The 15064-nt window shown below is 44.4% G+C and overlaps 1 protein-coding gene across 4 annotated transcripts in view; it reads left to right on the top strand.

The window, feature by feature from the left end:
* The window catches only part of LOC310810261 (SPRY domain-containing SOCS box protein 4-like), a 53859-nt gene that overhangs the window by 23321 nt on the left and 15474 nt on the right, over nucleotides 1-15064 (top strand). For all 4 annotated transcript variants that reach the window (XM_083677955.1, XM_083677956.1, XM_083677954.1 and 1 more), the window contains exon 2: nucleotides 1606-2532. In XM_083677955.1, the coding sequence (XP_083534081.1) occupies nucleotides 1803-2532 (730 nt within the window). In that variant the 5' untranslated portion in view covers nucleotides 1606-1802. The remainder of the gene's footprint in view (nucleotides 1-1605; nucleotides 2533-15064) is intronic.

Below are 15064 nucleotides of genomic sequence, written 5' to 3'. Positions count from 1 at the left end.
ACACATACAGTATTGTATATAGTCATGGAAAAGATGCATACACACAAACAAATAGACCGCTACATTCATACACACACATGCTCACACAGAGAAAATTCCTGAAGTATACAACACACTGAGTAATGACATAATGTACTACTAGAATCTTCCGTACAAACCCAGCCCTAACCCACCTGCTCATTATAGTCTTCTTTTACTAGACCACTCTTTCTGTTACAGTAGGTCTTGACCTGTGTGTGTGTGTGTGTGTGTGTGTGTGTGTGTGTGTGTGTGTGTCTGAGTGACGAACACACATGCTGGGAACTGAACCCTCTGGTGCCACACACTCTCTGCCAGTTCTCATGACCTCATTTCTCCTCTCATGTGATGGGAGGGAGAAAGAGGGAGAGCCAGGACTCACAGCTGTGTGGCTGTCTGGAGTCTGGTCACCCTTCCTGTATAGGCTGGATCATTGGTTTACGTCCACAGACCCTTGTCTCTCAGTCAGTGTTTGACCTCACTTTATGACTGTATGTGCCTGTGTATGTGTATGAGAGAGAGAGAGAGAGAGTGTGTGCGCGTGCTTGTTGGTTTAAACTGTCTTTGCTTAACCTTACCTAGACCTCTGTCTGTCCATCTCTGACCTGTATGCGTGTTCGTGTCTCTGTTTGCAGGTGTGTACCAGCATGAAATCCTTTCTTTGTGTTTGTATGTGCATGTGTGTGTCTCTCTCTTTTTCCTTGTGAGAGGTGCGTCAGCTCCTTCCCAGTCTGAGGTATGACTAAGTGTCCCTTTCCCTGCACAGAGCTCTCATTCCTAGAAGAGACAAATGCCTCACTTTATCCAAGCAGGAACTGTGTGTGTGTGTGTGTGTGTGTGTGTGTGTGTGTGTGTGTGTGTGTGTGTGTGTGTGGCCAAGCAGGAACTGCCTGCTAGCGTTACATAGGGCCCTGTTGTATTTTTAGCCTATCACCAGCCAATCTTTTCCATTATCTACTTTACAGACCGTTCCAAATGAGCCCTCTTTTTCTCCACTACAGATCAATGATGTTTTGGCGCTGGCAAATGAGTTTTTTAAGCCAGTGAACCTCAAGGGATGGGAAATTATTATTAACCATTTTTTGTTTCCTTCCTGCTTTTTGCTGACTCTGGCTCTTTCCTAAAAGTTGTTCATTAAAAATGCATTATCTAAATGAAAGCTAGCTACAGTACCTCTCACTTCCACTCAGCGATTCTGCGCTCTAGTGGTGCTCAACTGAGGGCCCAGAGGAAGTGTTTGTTTGTGGTACACCTATCCTTTCATTATTTGCTCCTCTTAAACATCTCGACACGTTTGTGGTCGCATAAAAAAGCATCTCCCCACTCATCTGTGTGTATGTGTTCTCTGTCTCTATCTATCTATGTCTCTCTCTCTCTCTGCCTTCCTCTTTTCTATATGTAGATATATCTTTCTATGTGATTTCACCTTCTATCTTTCTTTCTCTCTCTCCCTGGTTTTCACTTCTGTGTTTTGTTTTTGAACTTGTTTTTCATGGAGGACGTGGTCAGTGACCAAAACAGAGCAGAGTAGTCATAACAAATTGTCATGTCCTCACGATCACACTCTTTCTCCTCTCCTCCCCCCAGGAGTGTTGGCGGTCCCCTTTGAAGGCAACCGTGGTATGAAACAAGGACGCTGCTGTGCGTCATCACTTGGCACTTCCTGTTGTTCGGGGACTCACACTCCAAATCCGCATTGATGAGGTAACGTCGGGGGCAACGGAGGACAACACTAACCCACACTAACACCACCTTCTCCCCTGTCCTCACGTCCAGCCTTCATCATGGGCCAGAAGATCTCCGGCGGCGTCAAATCAGTTGAGGGGCGCGGTGAGGGTGGCTCACCCTCCTTCCGCCCCTCGGCCCGCCGCCGCCGCCACCCCGAGCTGAGGGGCCCCGACTTCTCTAAGCCCCCCCGGCTGGACCTCCTCCTGGACATGCCCGTCGCTGGCACTGACACTCAGCTGTGTCACGCCTGGAACCCTGAAGACCGCTCGCTCAATGTCTTCATCAAAGAGGAAGATAAGCTCACGTTCCACCGTCACCCCGTAGCTCAAAGCACCGACTGCATTCGTGGGCGAGTTGGCTACACGCGGGGGCTGCATGTCTGGAGGATCCACTGGCCCTCCCGGCAACGAGGAACGCATGCTGTGGTCGGCGTAGCAACAGCCGATGCCCCCTTGCACTCAGTCGGCTACACGGCCCTAGTTGGCAGTGACTCTGAATCCTGGGGGTGGGACTTGGGCCGGAACAGGCTGTACCATGATAGCAAGAACCGTGCCCAGTCATCCCTGCCTTCATATCCTTGTTTCCTGGAGCCTGAGGAGGCGTTTGTGTTACCAGATGCCCTCCTGGTGGTGTTGGATATGGATGAGGGGACACTTAGTTTCATGGTGGACGGACAGTACCTGGGAGTGGCCTTCAGAGGGTTAAAAGGCAAGAAGCTGTACCCCATCGTTAGTGCTGTGTGGGGCCACTGCGAGATCACCATGAGATACATCAACGGACTAGATCGTAAGTGTCTTCTTTTCTCTCTTCCTGTTTTATGTCTAAGGAGTGAGTAGATAAAAGGTCTTCCATGTCTTTTATACACTTTGTCTTATGTCATTACAGTGGTTTTATCAGTAAACATAGGCTATTAACAGTGTTAAGCAGAAGTGGGTAGATCTGATAAGAGAAAGTCCTTATCTACTGTTGACATTGAAAACACTGCAGTCCTGTTTCTTTGTGTCTTTGTAAACACTACCGAACCAGCTGATATTGACCTATGGTGGCCAGATGGTTTGACCCTGTAGATAATGAGTCTCCACCATCGATATCTGAAGTGCTGAGTCCTAGACAAACTGAACAAAACATGTGGCCTAGAATGACCCAGGGAAAGGTCCTTTGTCAAAGGTCAAGCTATTCAATCAAACATGCAACTGTTTTTTCTGGATAACAAAAAAAAAGAATAAAAAAAAAAAAGAAACACAGCAACAACATTTTGGTATGGTTTAGTTCATGTGCTCAACTAAACTATGTTTACAACAAAGAGACTCTCTCACTGTGAGGGAAAAGCTTTGCCTCAGAAATCTAGATTTTGGTTTTGGTTAATTTGAGACCTTCATCTCGTGTCACATATGCACATGTGTCAAGAGAACCACTGGGTGTTTATCTGTTCTCAGTCTAAACACTCTCTTTGAAGAACATGGAGCATTTTCTCTGTTGCTCTGTGGAAACTGAAAGAAAAAAAGTCACTTTGAAGTTTGTTGCATCCTGCTAGACTTGTCACCTCACATTTCTTCTCACACTGGTCTTTCTTAGAAGTTATCAGGTAGTTAAAGGGAATGTCCAGAGTAGTAGGCCTATATTCAACTCTGGGATAGCCCATCATCCCCAAATCAAGTCTCAGATGGTTTTATCACTAAAAAGAGGCCTTGAGTCAAACTTAGACCATGTTTCACACCATCTTTAATGTAGCTCCTGTTACATGTTAACACATCAAGGTAAATCTGAAGGCCTCAAACCTAAATGAATGGGAATTATTGGCACAATCCTATTAGATGAAGTTACTTGAAAATCTGACAAACTTTGATTTAAGGTTGTGTATGCCTTTAAACATATGAGATGAGGTTCCATCTTACAAACCTGGTGTTATTTTCACTTGTGTGCTTTTGTGGCCCTGAAGTAGCAACTGGCTAATGTCTTTTCCCAGGTTAGGCTCTGCTCATGAGACCCCAAATTGACATCAGTAATTTCCTGTGACCACAACAACTTGATGCAATATAGGCTACACGTGCAATACACAGACAATGTTTGTCTTCACACAAAATACAAATATTTGAGGTTAGTTTGATTTTCTCAGGGGACCCCAATTTGAAATCAGGGGACCACATGGGGTCCCTACCCCAACTTTGAGAACTGCTGACCTATGTCAAGGCATACCTATCAGACAGGTAATGAAATTCTTCCTGTATAGAGGGAGGTAGAAAGACAGAGAGAGATGAGATGTTAGTTACATTACATTGAATTTATCTCAGTAACAAGGTTTGAGCCCCCAAAAAATCAAAATGTTCCTTTTTAATTCAATTTAATACCTCTCGCTTGCTTTTTTTTATGGAATACAAATTCTAAATAGATTTAAGACCTTTCGAAAATAGATATGCTTTTAGAGCACTGCAAACAACTGATGATTAAAGCGTTAGAATTGAGATTAGATATGAATGAAGTCAACAGCAGCTGCTGTCTTTTAGCAGGCATGACTCACACCTATGGAGTCATCAAGGATGTCTGCTACAGTGAGGGCCATTGGTTGCATGAGTGATTGTGAGACTGTGTGTGTGTGTGAGTGTGTGTGTGTGTGTGTGTGTGTGTGTGTGTGTGTGGTTGTTTGTCCATTGGAGGCAGAGTGTGTTTGTCTTTGTGTATGGTTGTCTTTGTGATGGTTTAAACTTGTGTCCCTGTGGGAGTGTACGACAGCATGGGTATGAGTGAGCCAACTTTTGTGTGGATCTTTCAGGACGGAGAGGAACAAAGAGGAGGAGATAGCCTCTATGATCACTGCTTAATGGGCTTCAGCACTGTGTGTGTGTGTGTGTGTGTGTGTGTGTGTGTGTGTGTGTGTGTGTGTGTGTGTGTGTGTTCTAGGGCTTTGTCTTCACAGAGCCTCGTGTGTGAGGGTGTTTAGTGGACTGTGGTGCCCAGGAACCTGTGCCGGAGAGCAGACGCGCACACACACTCACTAATATCAGCCCTTGCTTATGACCCCGTGACAGAGCAGCAGTCCCCACACTCGTCATGCCCTACTGCAAACACATCAACACCCCACTCCTTATCACCACTGCAATAATTCACCTACCCAACGACCATGTCAGCCAGACAGAGAGGTGTGTGTGTGTGCGTGCGTGTGTGCGTGCGTGCTCAAAGACGTAATGACTGTGAGAAGGGAGTGTGTCAGCCAGACTGGGAGCCATGTGTGTGTTTGTGTGACTTGTCCTGTATGTGTGTAAGATAGCGTTTAGTCAGAGGCAGACCCAGACGGAGTGTGTTCAGTGCAGTGTGGCGTGCCAGGGATGCCAGTGTGTCTGGGGCTTTGTGTGTGTGTGTGTGTGTGTGTGGGGGGGGGGGAGGAGGAGATGGAGGGGGAGGGGTGTCTGGCGTCTGTTGGGGTATGCTTTGCCAGTACAGTAATGACTTTATGTAATAGGCCTTCCTGTGTGGATGAAAAGAACAGAGCTTATTGGATTGTTTATGAATTATTGTTGGGTTACAAATAACACAACACAGAACATTATATGAGATTTATGGCCATGGTATTTCCCCCCCAAAAAACAAGTTTTCTCTTTTCATCCTTTCTGCTATGCTCCATTGACCCACAATAGTTGATCATACTATGCCACTTTGCAGAGGTTTTGGTAGAAATTTAGTGTGGTGCTTGAATGGCTTGTACAGTATACATCATTGCACTGCTGTAGCCTGCTATCATTTATGTACCGCAGGGGAGGCTGGTGGAGGTAGAAATCGGAGGACGTGCTCATTGTAATGCCTGGAGTAGAATCAATTCCATTGAGCCCGTCCTCCAATTTCAATCTCCACCAGCCTCCCCTGCGTACCGGTAGTTATTTATTCAAAAGAAAGATCACCCTCAAAGTCTGTTATGCCTCAAAAATGGACAAAAGTTGATATTCCACACGCTTCTGTGTTGTCAATCCTGCTGGATTGGACACCATGTCAGTGTTTGAGTGTGCATAAATCATATGATTATAGAAATACAACAGACAACACTGTTTGTTATTGACTTGTCCTCTCCTTTGTCTCATGGGTGTTTGCTTTTTGGGCCTCTTGGCTTCACATAGCCCCTCCGCCTCACTCTACTCCCCTTTTACTCCCAGGGGACGAGGACTACCATTTCCCCATAATTACACAGCTGTGAAACCAGGTGACGATAATGTATACACCTGCGTGTGTGTGTGTGTGTGTGTGTGTGTGTGTGTGTGTGTGTGCGTGTGTGTGCGTGTGTGTGCGTGTGTGCGTGTGTGCACTCGCGCATGTGTGTGAGTTGTGTGCATCTGTGAAACTGCTTCGAATCCATCTACAATGAGGCCTAATCTGCAGCACTGTCTTTCCTTTGGACACCTCAGATGCTGGATGGACTAATTAACACTATCTAAGGACAGGCGGAAGGGAGAGAGATGAGTGTATGGACTGAGGTGAAAAAGTGACAATGAAAAGAGGCACAAACACCTTACCTACAGATTTCATCAACATTAAAAATGTATAGAATGCCTATTCAAGCTTTCATGTGTTTGCCTATGCCCTATGGCACAACCTTTTGCATTTGTTTTGTCTTAAATCACATACTGTACTGTTCCCCTTGTCTTGGCTCAAATGAGCCTATAGTGTAATTACGGTGTAGTTCACAGCTGGGGCCATGTTCTATTGTATTGTATACTATGGTATCCTTATGCCCTGACCTATGATCTTCTGGCTCAGTTTCATGAGGGTCAGGCCTGGGGCAACATTCATGTGTCGTTGTTCTGAAGCTGACATGGTTTATAGATCAGTGAACAAGCAGTTTGTTGACTGAGCTAGCAGCTGCACTGCACATACCCCCCCCCCCCCCCCCCCCCCCCCCGGTCCGGATATCTATTTATCTACAACCTGTGATTATGCCAGTCTTATCAGGCCCCTTTGCAAGTTAACGTTGAGTTGTGGGTAGGCCTCAGGCGCTAGCTCTGCCGTGTCTCACCTCTGCTGGATCCTATGCATCTTCAGCCAGTGTGTTCTCTGTAGAACCCCAGCGCACACAATAGATGCTGCATAGCAATGCATGCTATGGATTGTCATATAACACAGTTCAACTGGAGAGAGAGAGAGAGAGAGAGAGAGAGAGAGAGAGAGAGAGAGAGAGAGAGAGAGAGAGAGAGAGAGAGAGAGAGAGAGAGAGAGAGAGAGAGAGAGAGAGAGAGAGAGAGAGAGAGAGAGAGAGAGAGAGAGAGAGAGAGAGAGAGAGACCCACCCTATGTTTGTTTGTGTTTGGCCACTCTCTGCCCAACATGCTGTGCCACTCTTAAAAAATGACTGCCAATTCCTCTCTGATTCTCACAATCTCCACCCCCCTCTCTTGTCTCTCTCCCACACCCTTTCTTCACTTTCTCTCCCTGTCTCCTGGTGTGGCCTCCCCCCCCCCCCCACACACACACACAAGGTGTTCAAAGCAGAGAAGAGGGAGGATATCCTGTGGTCTTGTCTTTGCTCTAATCAAAGACCAAATGAAAGCCAAGTCTATGGGAACGAGCACCCTTATTAATTGAGCATCACTCAGTGGAGAATTGGGTTGTGATTTGGGCTAATGTATTGACATTGTGAGGTCTTGCACTGGATCCCTCTCCCTCCTCTCTCTCTCTTTCTCTTTGCTCTTAATCTTTCTCTATCTCTCTCTCCTTCCCTAAATCTCTCTCTGACATTGAGCTGGAGTTAGTGAAGGGTACTGTACAGTGCTCAACTCAGAACAATATAGCCACATCTTTGATGTATCAGGTTACTATTAATTTAATAGTGTGTGTGAGTGTGTCAAGATGTTCACCGCACAAACATCATTACCAAAGGGATGGAAGACAGCTTGACGGCTAGATGGGTGCTGTGTGTGTTTTGCTGTAGGAGACTGTAAGCATATTTAGTAAACCTACTGTAGCATAATTAGCATACTGGTGCTATACGCCCTTTAGGGGTGTATGAGTAGGAAATCCAGCACACCATCTGCTTATTATCAACAAACCTGCTGTGAGATAATGACGAGAGAGAGAGAGAGAGAGAGAGAGAGAGAATAGGGAGAGAATAGGGAGAGATGATGAGGTGTAGAGGGAAGAAGAGAGGGATGGAGAGTGAATGGGGAGAGTGAGACAGGGATAAGAAAAGCAAGTGGGATAGGGAGAGAGCATGAGAGAACAGGAAGGTAGAGGGAGAAGAGAGAGAGTTGCTAGCTACTGTCTCTACTCAGCCACTGTGATCTGTGCCAGTTTACTTCTTCTCATCTCCTGCTACAGTATGCCTTTAGTCCTCTCTCTCTCTTTCTCTCTCTCTCTCTCTCTCTCTCTCTCTCTCTCTCTCTCTCTCTACCTGTGGCCTCTATTTTGATAAAAACAAAAGGCTACACAATAACATGTTGGCTACACAAAAGAATCCCGAGCTTAAGTCAGCCAGACCACAACTCATTGTGTAAACTGGCACTAGCTGCTTCCTAGCTACAGGAAGAGGTCACTTGTTTTCACAGTGTTTAGCTCTAGGCTGTGTACAGCACTTGCAGGCCGGCAAGGTAGAGATGCTGTTTTATTTATTGTCATCATTTTCTGTGCCCAAACACTGTTTAGAGTTGTTCTGTCTGCCTACGACCTTGTGGAGTATGAATTGAACTGCTCAGTGCATAATGTGAGTGAGAGACAGAAAGTGATCTGAGTGAATTCACAACAGATTTACCCTCCCATTTTATTTCTCTTACTGGAATGTTCCATTTCCCCTCATCTGTTCCACCATGTTTGCACATCTAATGGACTGGCAGATTAACCATGGAAACAGACAGTTGCTACTCACAGACAGAGCCCAATAGATGTGAGGAGAGAAGTTATACATTACAAATATAATTATATGTTATGGTGACACTCGGGAGGACTAGAAAGTAGCTACTGACCAAGTCTTGTTTGAGATGGACAGAGGACTCCCAGGTCAAATCTAATTAAATGCACCTACACACAGAACAACTGAAATCAAGCACATTGTCTGGCACACTCAGCTCTTACACAGGCACAGTTCTGAGTGTTGAGTCAGACAGACAGGCACAGTTCTGAGTGTTGAGTCAGACAGACAGGCACAAGCACCTCTATGGACGTCACTGGTGGTGTGACAGTCTTGCACTGTTTCATTTGTTCAAATCAGCCTCCTTCTGTTCTGGAAAGATTTTTATTTAACCTTTATTTTGGCAGGGAGTCCCATTGAGACCAAGGTCTCTTTTACTCGTGAGCCCTGCATACACAGAATTTACAACCATATATCATACAAAATTATACAGTTTAAAAACATTATAAAACACATTCAGGAAAAACAATCACATTTTTCAACAAAAAGGTCCTCGATCAAAATTTGAGAGCTGAGAGTTAATCAAATCTAAGAACGAGTTTGGTAATTTATGTTCTTATAATAATAATGAGGTGAGGTAAGCCGGAATCTTATCCAGTGGGGCTTAATGGTGCGATCTACAGGACTTTAACATGGTCCAGCTGACCTTTTGTTAAAGGATGCAATGATGAGTATTAAAACTGTCACCTGTGATAAAGCGAAAGGTGCTATGATAAATGTCATCCAAGGGTTTAAGAGGGGTGGCTGCTGCATTTTGGTAGATGATATCACCATAGTCCAGCACTGGCATGAAGGTTGATTGTACAATCCACTTTCTGCTGTTCAGGGAAAGGTAAGATCTATTCCTATAAAAGAAGCCCACCGTAGCTTTTTAACAAGCTCCTCTGTAACGTTTCTAAAAAGTCTTTGTCTAACCAAATAGGTATTGATAAGCGGGGACACGCTCATGTGGGTACCACCCAATGAACATAATTTTCTGTGATTTGGAAAATAACATATACAGTTGTGGTCAAAAGTTTACATACACTTGTAAAGAACATGTATGTCATGGCAGTCTTGAGTTTCCAATCATTTCTACAACTCTTATTTTTCTGTGATGGATTGATTGGAGCACATACTTCTTTGTCACAAAAAACATTCATGAAGTTTGGTTCTTTTATGAATTTATTATGGGTCTTCTGAAAATGTGACAAAAGACAGTCGCGATTGACAGGAAGGATGGGAGAGAGAGGAGGGATGACATGCAAGACGTGCCGAGGGTCGGAATCGAACCAGGGACCTTGCGATTATGTGGTATGCGTATTAGTGTGCTATGCCACTAAGTGCCCCGGCCCCCTCACATTTCTAATTTAATAAGAGGCATCATTGCCATTCTCATTCTAATTTCAGCTGAATTAGGCTCTGTCTTATTCAACCTCTTCCTGTGGGATTCAGATGTTATTCTTTTGTCTGCCAAAGTGAAATGTGGGCACAATTTCAGCTTGTCATTGAGCCAATGTCTTTGTTGTCGCACTGCTTAGACAAAGAATTACTTTGTTGTTGGCCTATTCCTACTGTATGTCCTTATAGAGATGTTCATGAGGGTTTTTCCCCTATCTTCTGCACATTTTTGTCCTTGAAGCCCAGAATGTTACTTAAGGGGCGCCCCGCCAAGAAAATAAACATAGGGGAAACACTGGTGTACACTATGAACTGTCTAGGTAGTGTCACCACTGAAGTGTTTTGATGTGAGAGAGAATGGTTACCATGGTGCTCCGTCTGTTGCAGTACCTCTATAGACTCCTGCTAAGGGATGATGTCATCCACAAAGTTGGCTGTACTTCCTTACCTCAGTTCTTAGGAATCCGCCCATATACACCACTTAAACCTATGGAGGATATATACCTGATTTCATGCATTTTATGACTTTATGATTTATACACATGTCCATGTCCACATTAATGTATTGCATTATACACACACGCACACACACACACACACTGCGCACACAGACTCCAATACACACACTAGTGAGCAAAGTCATGTTTGAAGTGAAGTAGATGATGCTTCTCTCCTTTAACTATCAATATTTAAGCCAATGTCTTGACTCCTTTTCTGCTGCAGCTCCTCAGTACTTAGACAGGCATTGTCTGGACAGACAGGCATTCTAATACAGCAATAACCTGTAACCTGACAGTGTAGGACCTAATGTAGCAACATGGCCAGAAGGTGGTCAAACGTTATCATAGCTATTTTGTGGAGATCATTTTACCTTGCAGTATCAGCCCTCAACTGCCTTCTCTATCCTTTTCTGACATCTCAAAATCCATTTGGCTCTCTTTTATATGTACTGCCCCCTCTTTGCTTGCTCTCTGCCCAGCTGGGGCAAGCTGCTGTAGCTCAGACCTTGTCCCCTGGACTTCACTCCCTGGATGGATGTTAGTAGTCCAAAGTCCTACTGCACTTCAGTAGATCTGAGAGGATTGTGTAAACCTACCCAATCCTCTCCCTCATCTACACTGATGTTGAAGTATCAGAGAGGTGGGGGCAGATTCCTGGTTGTAGGCATCCCCCATGTTGCTTTCACCTAGCTTGTGTTTTCAGGTTAGAGCATACTGTAGGACAGGGGAGGCTGGTGGAGGTAGAAATTGGAGGACAGGCCCATTGTAATGCATAGATGAAGTAGAGGGGATGAGGAGAGGAACCCGATGTGTATGTGTTTGACGGATGGCATTCCCATGACAACTGTGCCAGAGTGGAGGAGGGTGACCTTCAGGTGCGTCACCACCAGGCAGAATGTAGCTGCTGCATTCCAAAACTTAAACATCCACCCTTCTAAATGACCAATGCAAGATTTCTCTCTGTGCCAAGGCAGGAGTGGTGATTTGGATAAATGGGAGATGGAGTGAATATAACTCTTTTGCTGCATTTCATTCCAAAAAGTTTCCCTTTCTTTTCTGTCCTCACTCACTTGCTTCCAAAGGTGTCACACAGTAGGACTGGACAGGTGAAGAAGCAATATGGGGTAGCTTTGGGGACGTGTGATGATACATGAGTAGTGTTTTTATATAAACTAATTTGTACTTTAAAGGAGCTACACATAACATTTTCACTGAACTACAGCATGTAATGCCTTTGAAAAATCTGCAGGGATTTAGGAGTGATGGTGTTTAAAAGTAATAGCTCCCCAATGTTTCGATAGGCTATGGTATGATTTCATTTCTCCTAGCCGGACCAGCCGCTCCATTGTCATATAGTCAAAACTATCCATCACAAAAAAATATTATTTAGCTGTTCAATTGAATTTTGTTTACCTGGCTCAATGTACAGTGTACACACACACACACACACACACACACACACACACACACACACACACACACACACACACACACACACTGCGCACACAGACTCCAATACACACACTAAGCCTCTAGCCGTCTAATGTTACATGCAACAACTAGGCCACATTGTGACTTTGTCTCAAGAATGAAAAGTGAACATTAGGTTGGCAGAACTCCAGTTCACAGATTTTCAAACCTGTTTTCCAATGATAGGTGATCAGGTTGAAGGAAAATTAAGCACACAACTAGGCTGCTTGAGTCTTGTTTGAGGTACCTCACTATCATTTCCAAGAAAGTTGGCTATTGTTTACTGCTCACACCCTCAGGGAAATGCATAGTTATTAATTTTGTTTGGCCTTATCACTAATGCTTATCAGCGTATTTCTAGCAGAGCTAGCCACAGGGTAGATTATGTTGGGTATACTCTCTCTGTCCCTGCTCTCCTTTTCCCCTTTTCCCTCTCATTTCCTCTCTCAACTACTCTCTCTTACCTCATCTGCCTTCTGCTCCCCCCCAACTTCCTCTCTCTCTCCTCCTCTACATAGGTATTCTCTCTCTCTCCGACACCCATGACTGTTGATTCTGGATATTGCGGAACACTGGTATCTAATATTTTGCCACATTCGGTTTCAATTGGCTCAATAAATATTTCATATATAGGCTACCGTCATATGGTTAGGCAAGGTTGTTGAATCTCTGTCATTTGTGAACATGGAAGCTCTTTTATGGCAGGCCTGACATGGTTTCCACATCCACAGTAGCTATAGGAACAAAGACAAGGTGCTGAAAGAGGCAGTGACAATAGATTCAAGCAGAAATAATCGCTTTTAGGAACATAAGATTTCAGTGGAAAATTCACTCATTCATTTATTATGCATACAGTTGATGTGTAATTGATGGTGATAGGTCTATTAGGTTGGATAAATATCAAACATTCATAATGTGAATATATGTATTGCTTAGTAATTGGTTAGTATGGCAATGGGATATAATACATATCCTGTACATATTTACATGTAATTCTCTATACATATTTTTTCTGGTCTCAACACATACTGTAACTGTTGGACCTATTACAGTATTTTAACATATTTTTTTGTAATTTCATAGAAACAAAATAGTACTGCTTTTTATACATATTTATAAATACAACATGGAAATATGACAGACACCATATGATTGATTGATTGAAAAGGCTGTGGTGTAACTCATTTCTGCATAATTGAGCTGAGGCTAAGTGGCTACCAATTGTTAATGCAGAGTCATTGAGGATGAAGGTAGCCTAGGGTACATGGTGTCCGGTTGGGCTGAAGGCCAGCCTTTGTCCTCTCCCAGGTCGATATGGCATCACAATTTCAATCTTTGCTGCAGTGCTCTCCTCCCTCTCTCCCTCACTCTCTGTGTCTGTCTCCCACTCTCCCTCTCCCTCTCCATCTCCCTGGCAGTCTCCCCTCTCTGCTCTTTCCCCATATGCCCTTACCCTATCCTGTTCCATATTTTTTTTCTCTCTCTCTCTTCTCTCCCCCCCTCGATCCTTGTCCTCAGCTCCTGCTCTCTCTGGCTCCACTCCTCCTCCAGCCTTTGATACATATGCAGAGAGAAGTGCCATCCCCCATTCTCCTGCAACATATCCTCCATCCTGCTCATCAACATATCCTCCACCCTGCTCATCAACATATCCTCCACCCTGCTCATCAACATATCCTCCACCCTGCTCATCAACATATCCTCCATCCTGCTCATCAACATATCCTCCACCCTGCTCATCAACATATCCTCCACCCTGCTCATCAACATATCCTCCACCCTGCTCATCAACATATCCTCCACCCTGCTCATCAACATATCCTCCACCCTGCTCATCAACATATCCTCCACCCTGCTCATCAACATATCCTCCACCCTGCTCATCAACATATCCTCTACCCTGCTCATCAACTCCCGTAACTGCTCCTTTCCCTTCTCCTCGCCGTACATCGCCGACACCTTGTTATCCAAACGTGATACTTGTACCGACACTTCTGCATAAGCCACTGCAATGCCGGGGCCCCTGACTGGATGTGCTGCTCCATGCTGCCCCGTACCTCTCAGACAGTCAGTCCCTGAATGTGAAGAGCACCAATGTGTGACCTCGCTGCGTTTCTCCACCACCGCCCTCCCACGATCAGATCACTTCCGGCCATGGTGCCGCAGATGACTGTACAAGGCCCGTCCCCTCTGGTGTTGAAGGCTCTCCTGGACAGGACGATGTTGCCACAGGAGCTCTTGCCGATGCTTTTGGGTCCCACCAGGAGGAGACACAGGCCAGAGATGTCTGTGGTGTCAGCTGAGAGAGTGGGGGACTGTTAGATAGTACTCTAGTCAGAGGGAGAAGTGTTGTAATACACAGTGTAACAGTATAGTGGCCTCGAGAGATAGACCAGGAGGTAGTTGCAAAGAGAGATGAATGGGTAGTGAGGCAGAGAAAGATAGGGTCAGAGAGAGAGAGAGAGGGGCAGAGAGAAAGGCTTATAAGGATAGAGACAGACTGTCAGACAACTATCTATAGTAAAGTCTGGCATCAACCTATTAATGAAAGCGATTTTCAATTATTATGCATATTTAATTTTTAAATTGGCATGAAAACTTTAAATGGAGGTGACTGTTGTATGTGTTTGAAAGTTTCTACACTTTCATAAAAAAACACGGTATCTTCACCATGGAATTGGTATTTGAGATATCATATATCATATATTCATTCCCCTTGCCGCTCCTAGTAGAGAGTGGACTTGATTCACAGCAACCAACAACATATTTCTTGTGGTGAAATCAAGCAATGATAATGTGCAATATTTTTTATCAATTAGACACATACAGTGGGGGAAATAATTATTTGATCCCCTGCTGATTTTGTTAGTTTGCCTGATTACAAAGAAATGAGCGGTCTATAATTTTTATGGTACTTTTATTTTAACAAATAGAGACAGAATATCAACAAAGAAGTCCAGAAAAAACACATTATATAAAGTTATAAATTGATTTGCATTTGATCGAAGGAAATAAGTATTTGATCCCCTACAAACCAGCAAGAATTCTGGCTCATAGAGACCGGTTATATGCCCATGAGGCACACA

This window comes from Argentina silus, assembly GCF_951799395.1.
Source record: "Argentina silus genome assembly, chromosome: 1".
Classification (NCBI taxonomy): domain Eukaryota; kingdom Metazoa; phylum Chordata; class Actinopteri; order Argentiniformes; family Argentinidae; genus Argentina; species Argentina silus.
Note: the sequence above shows the minus strand (reverse complement) of the source record. Positions and strands in the feature narration are given on the sequence as shown.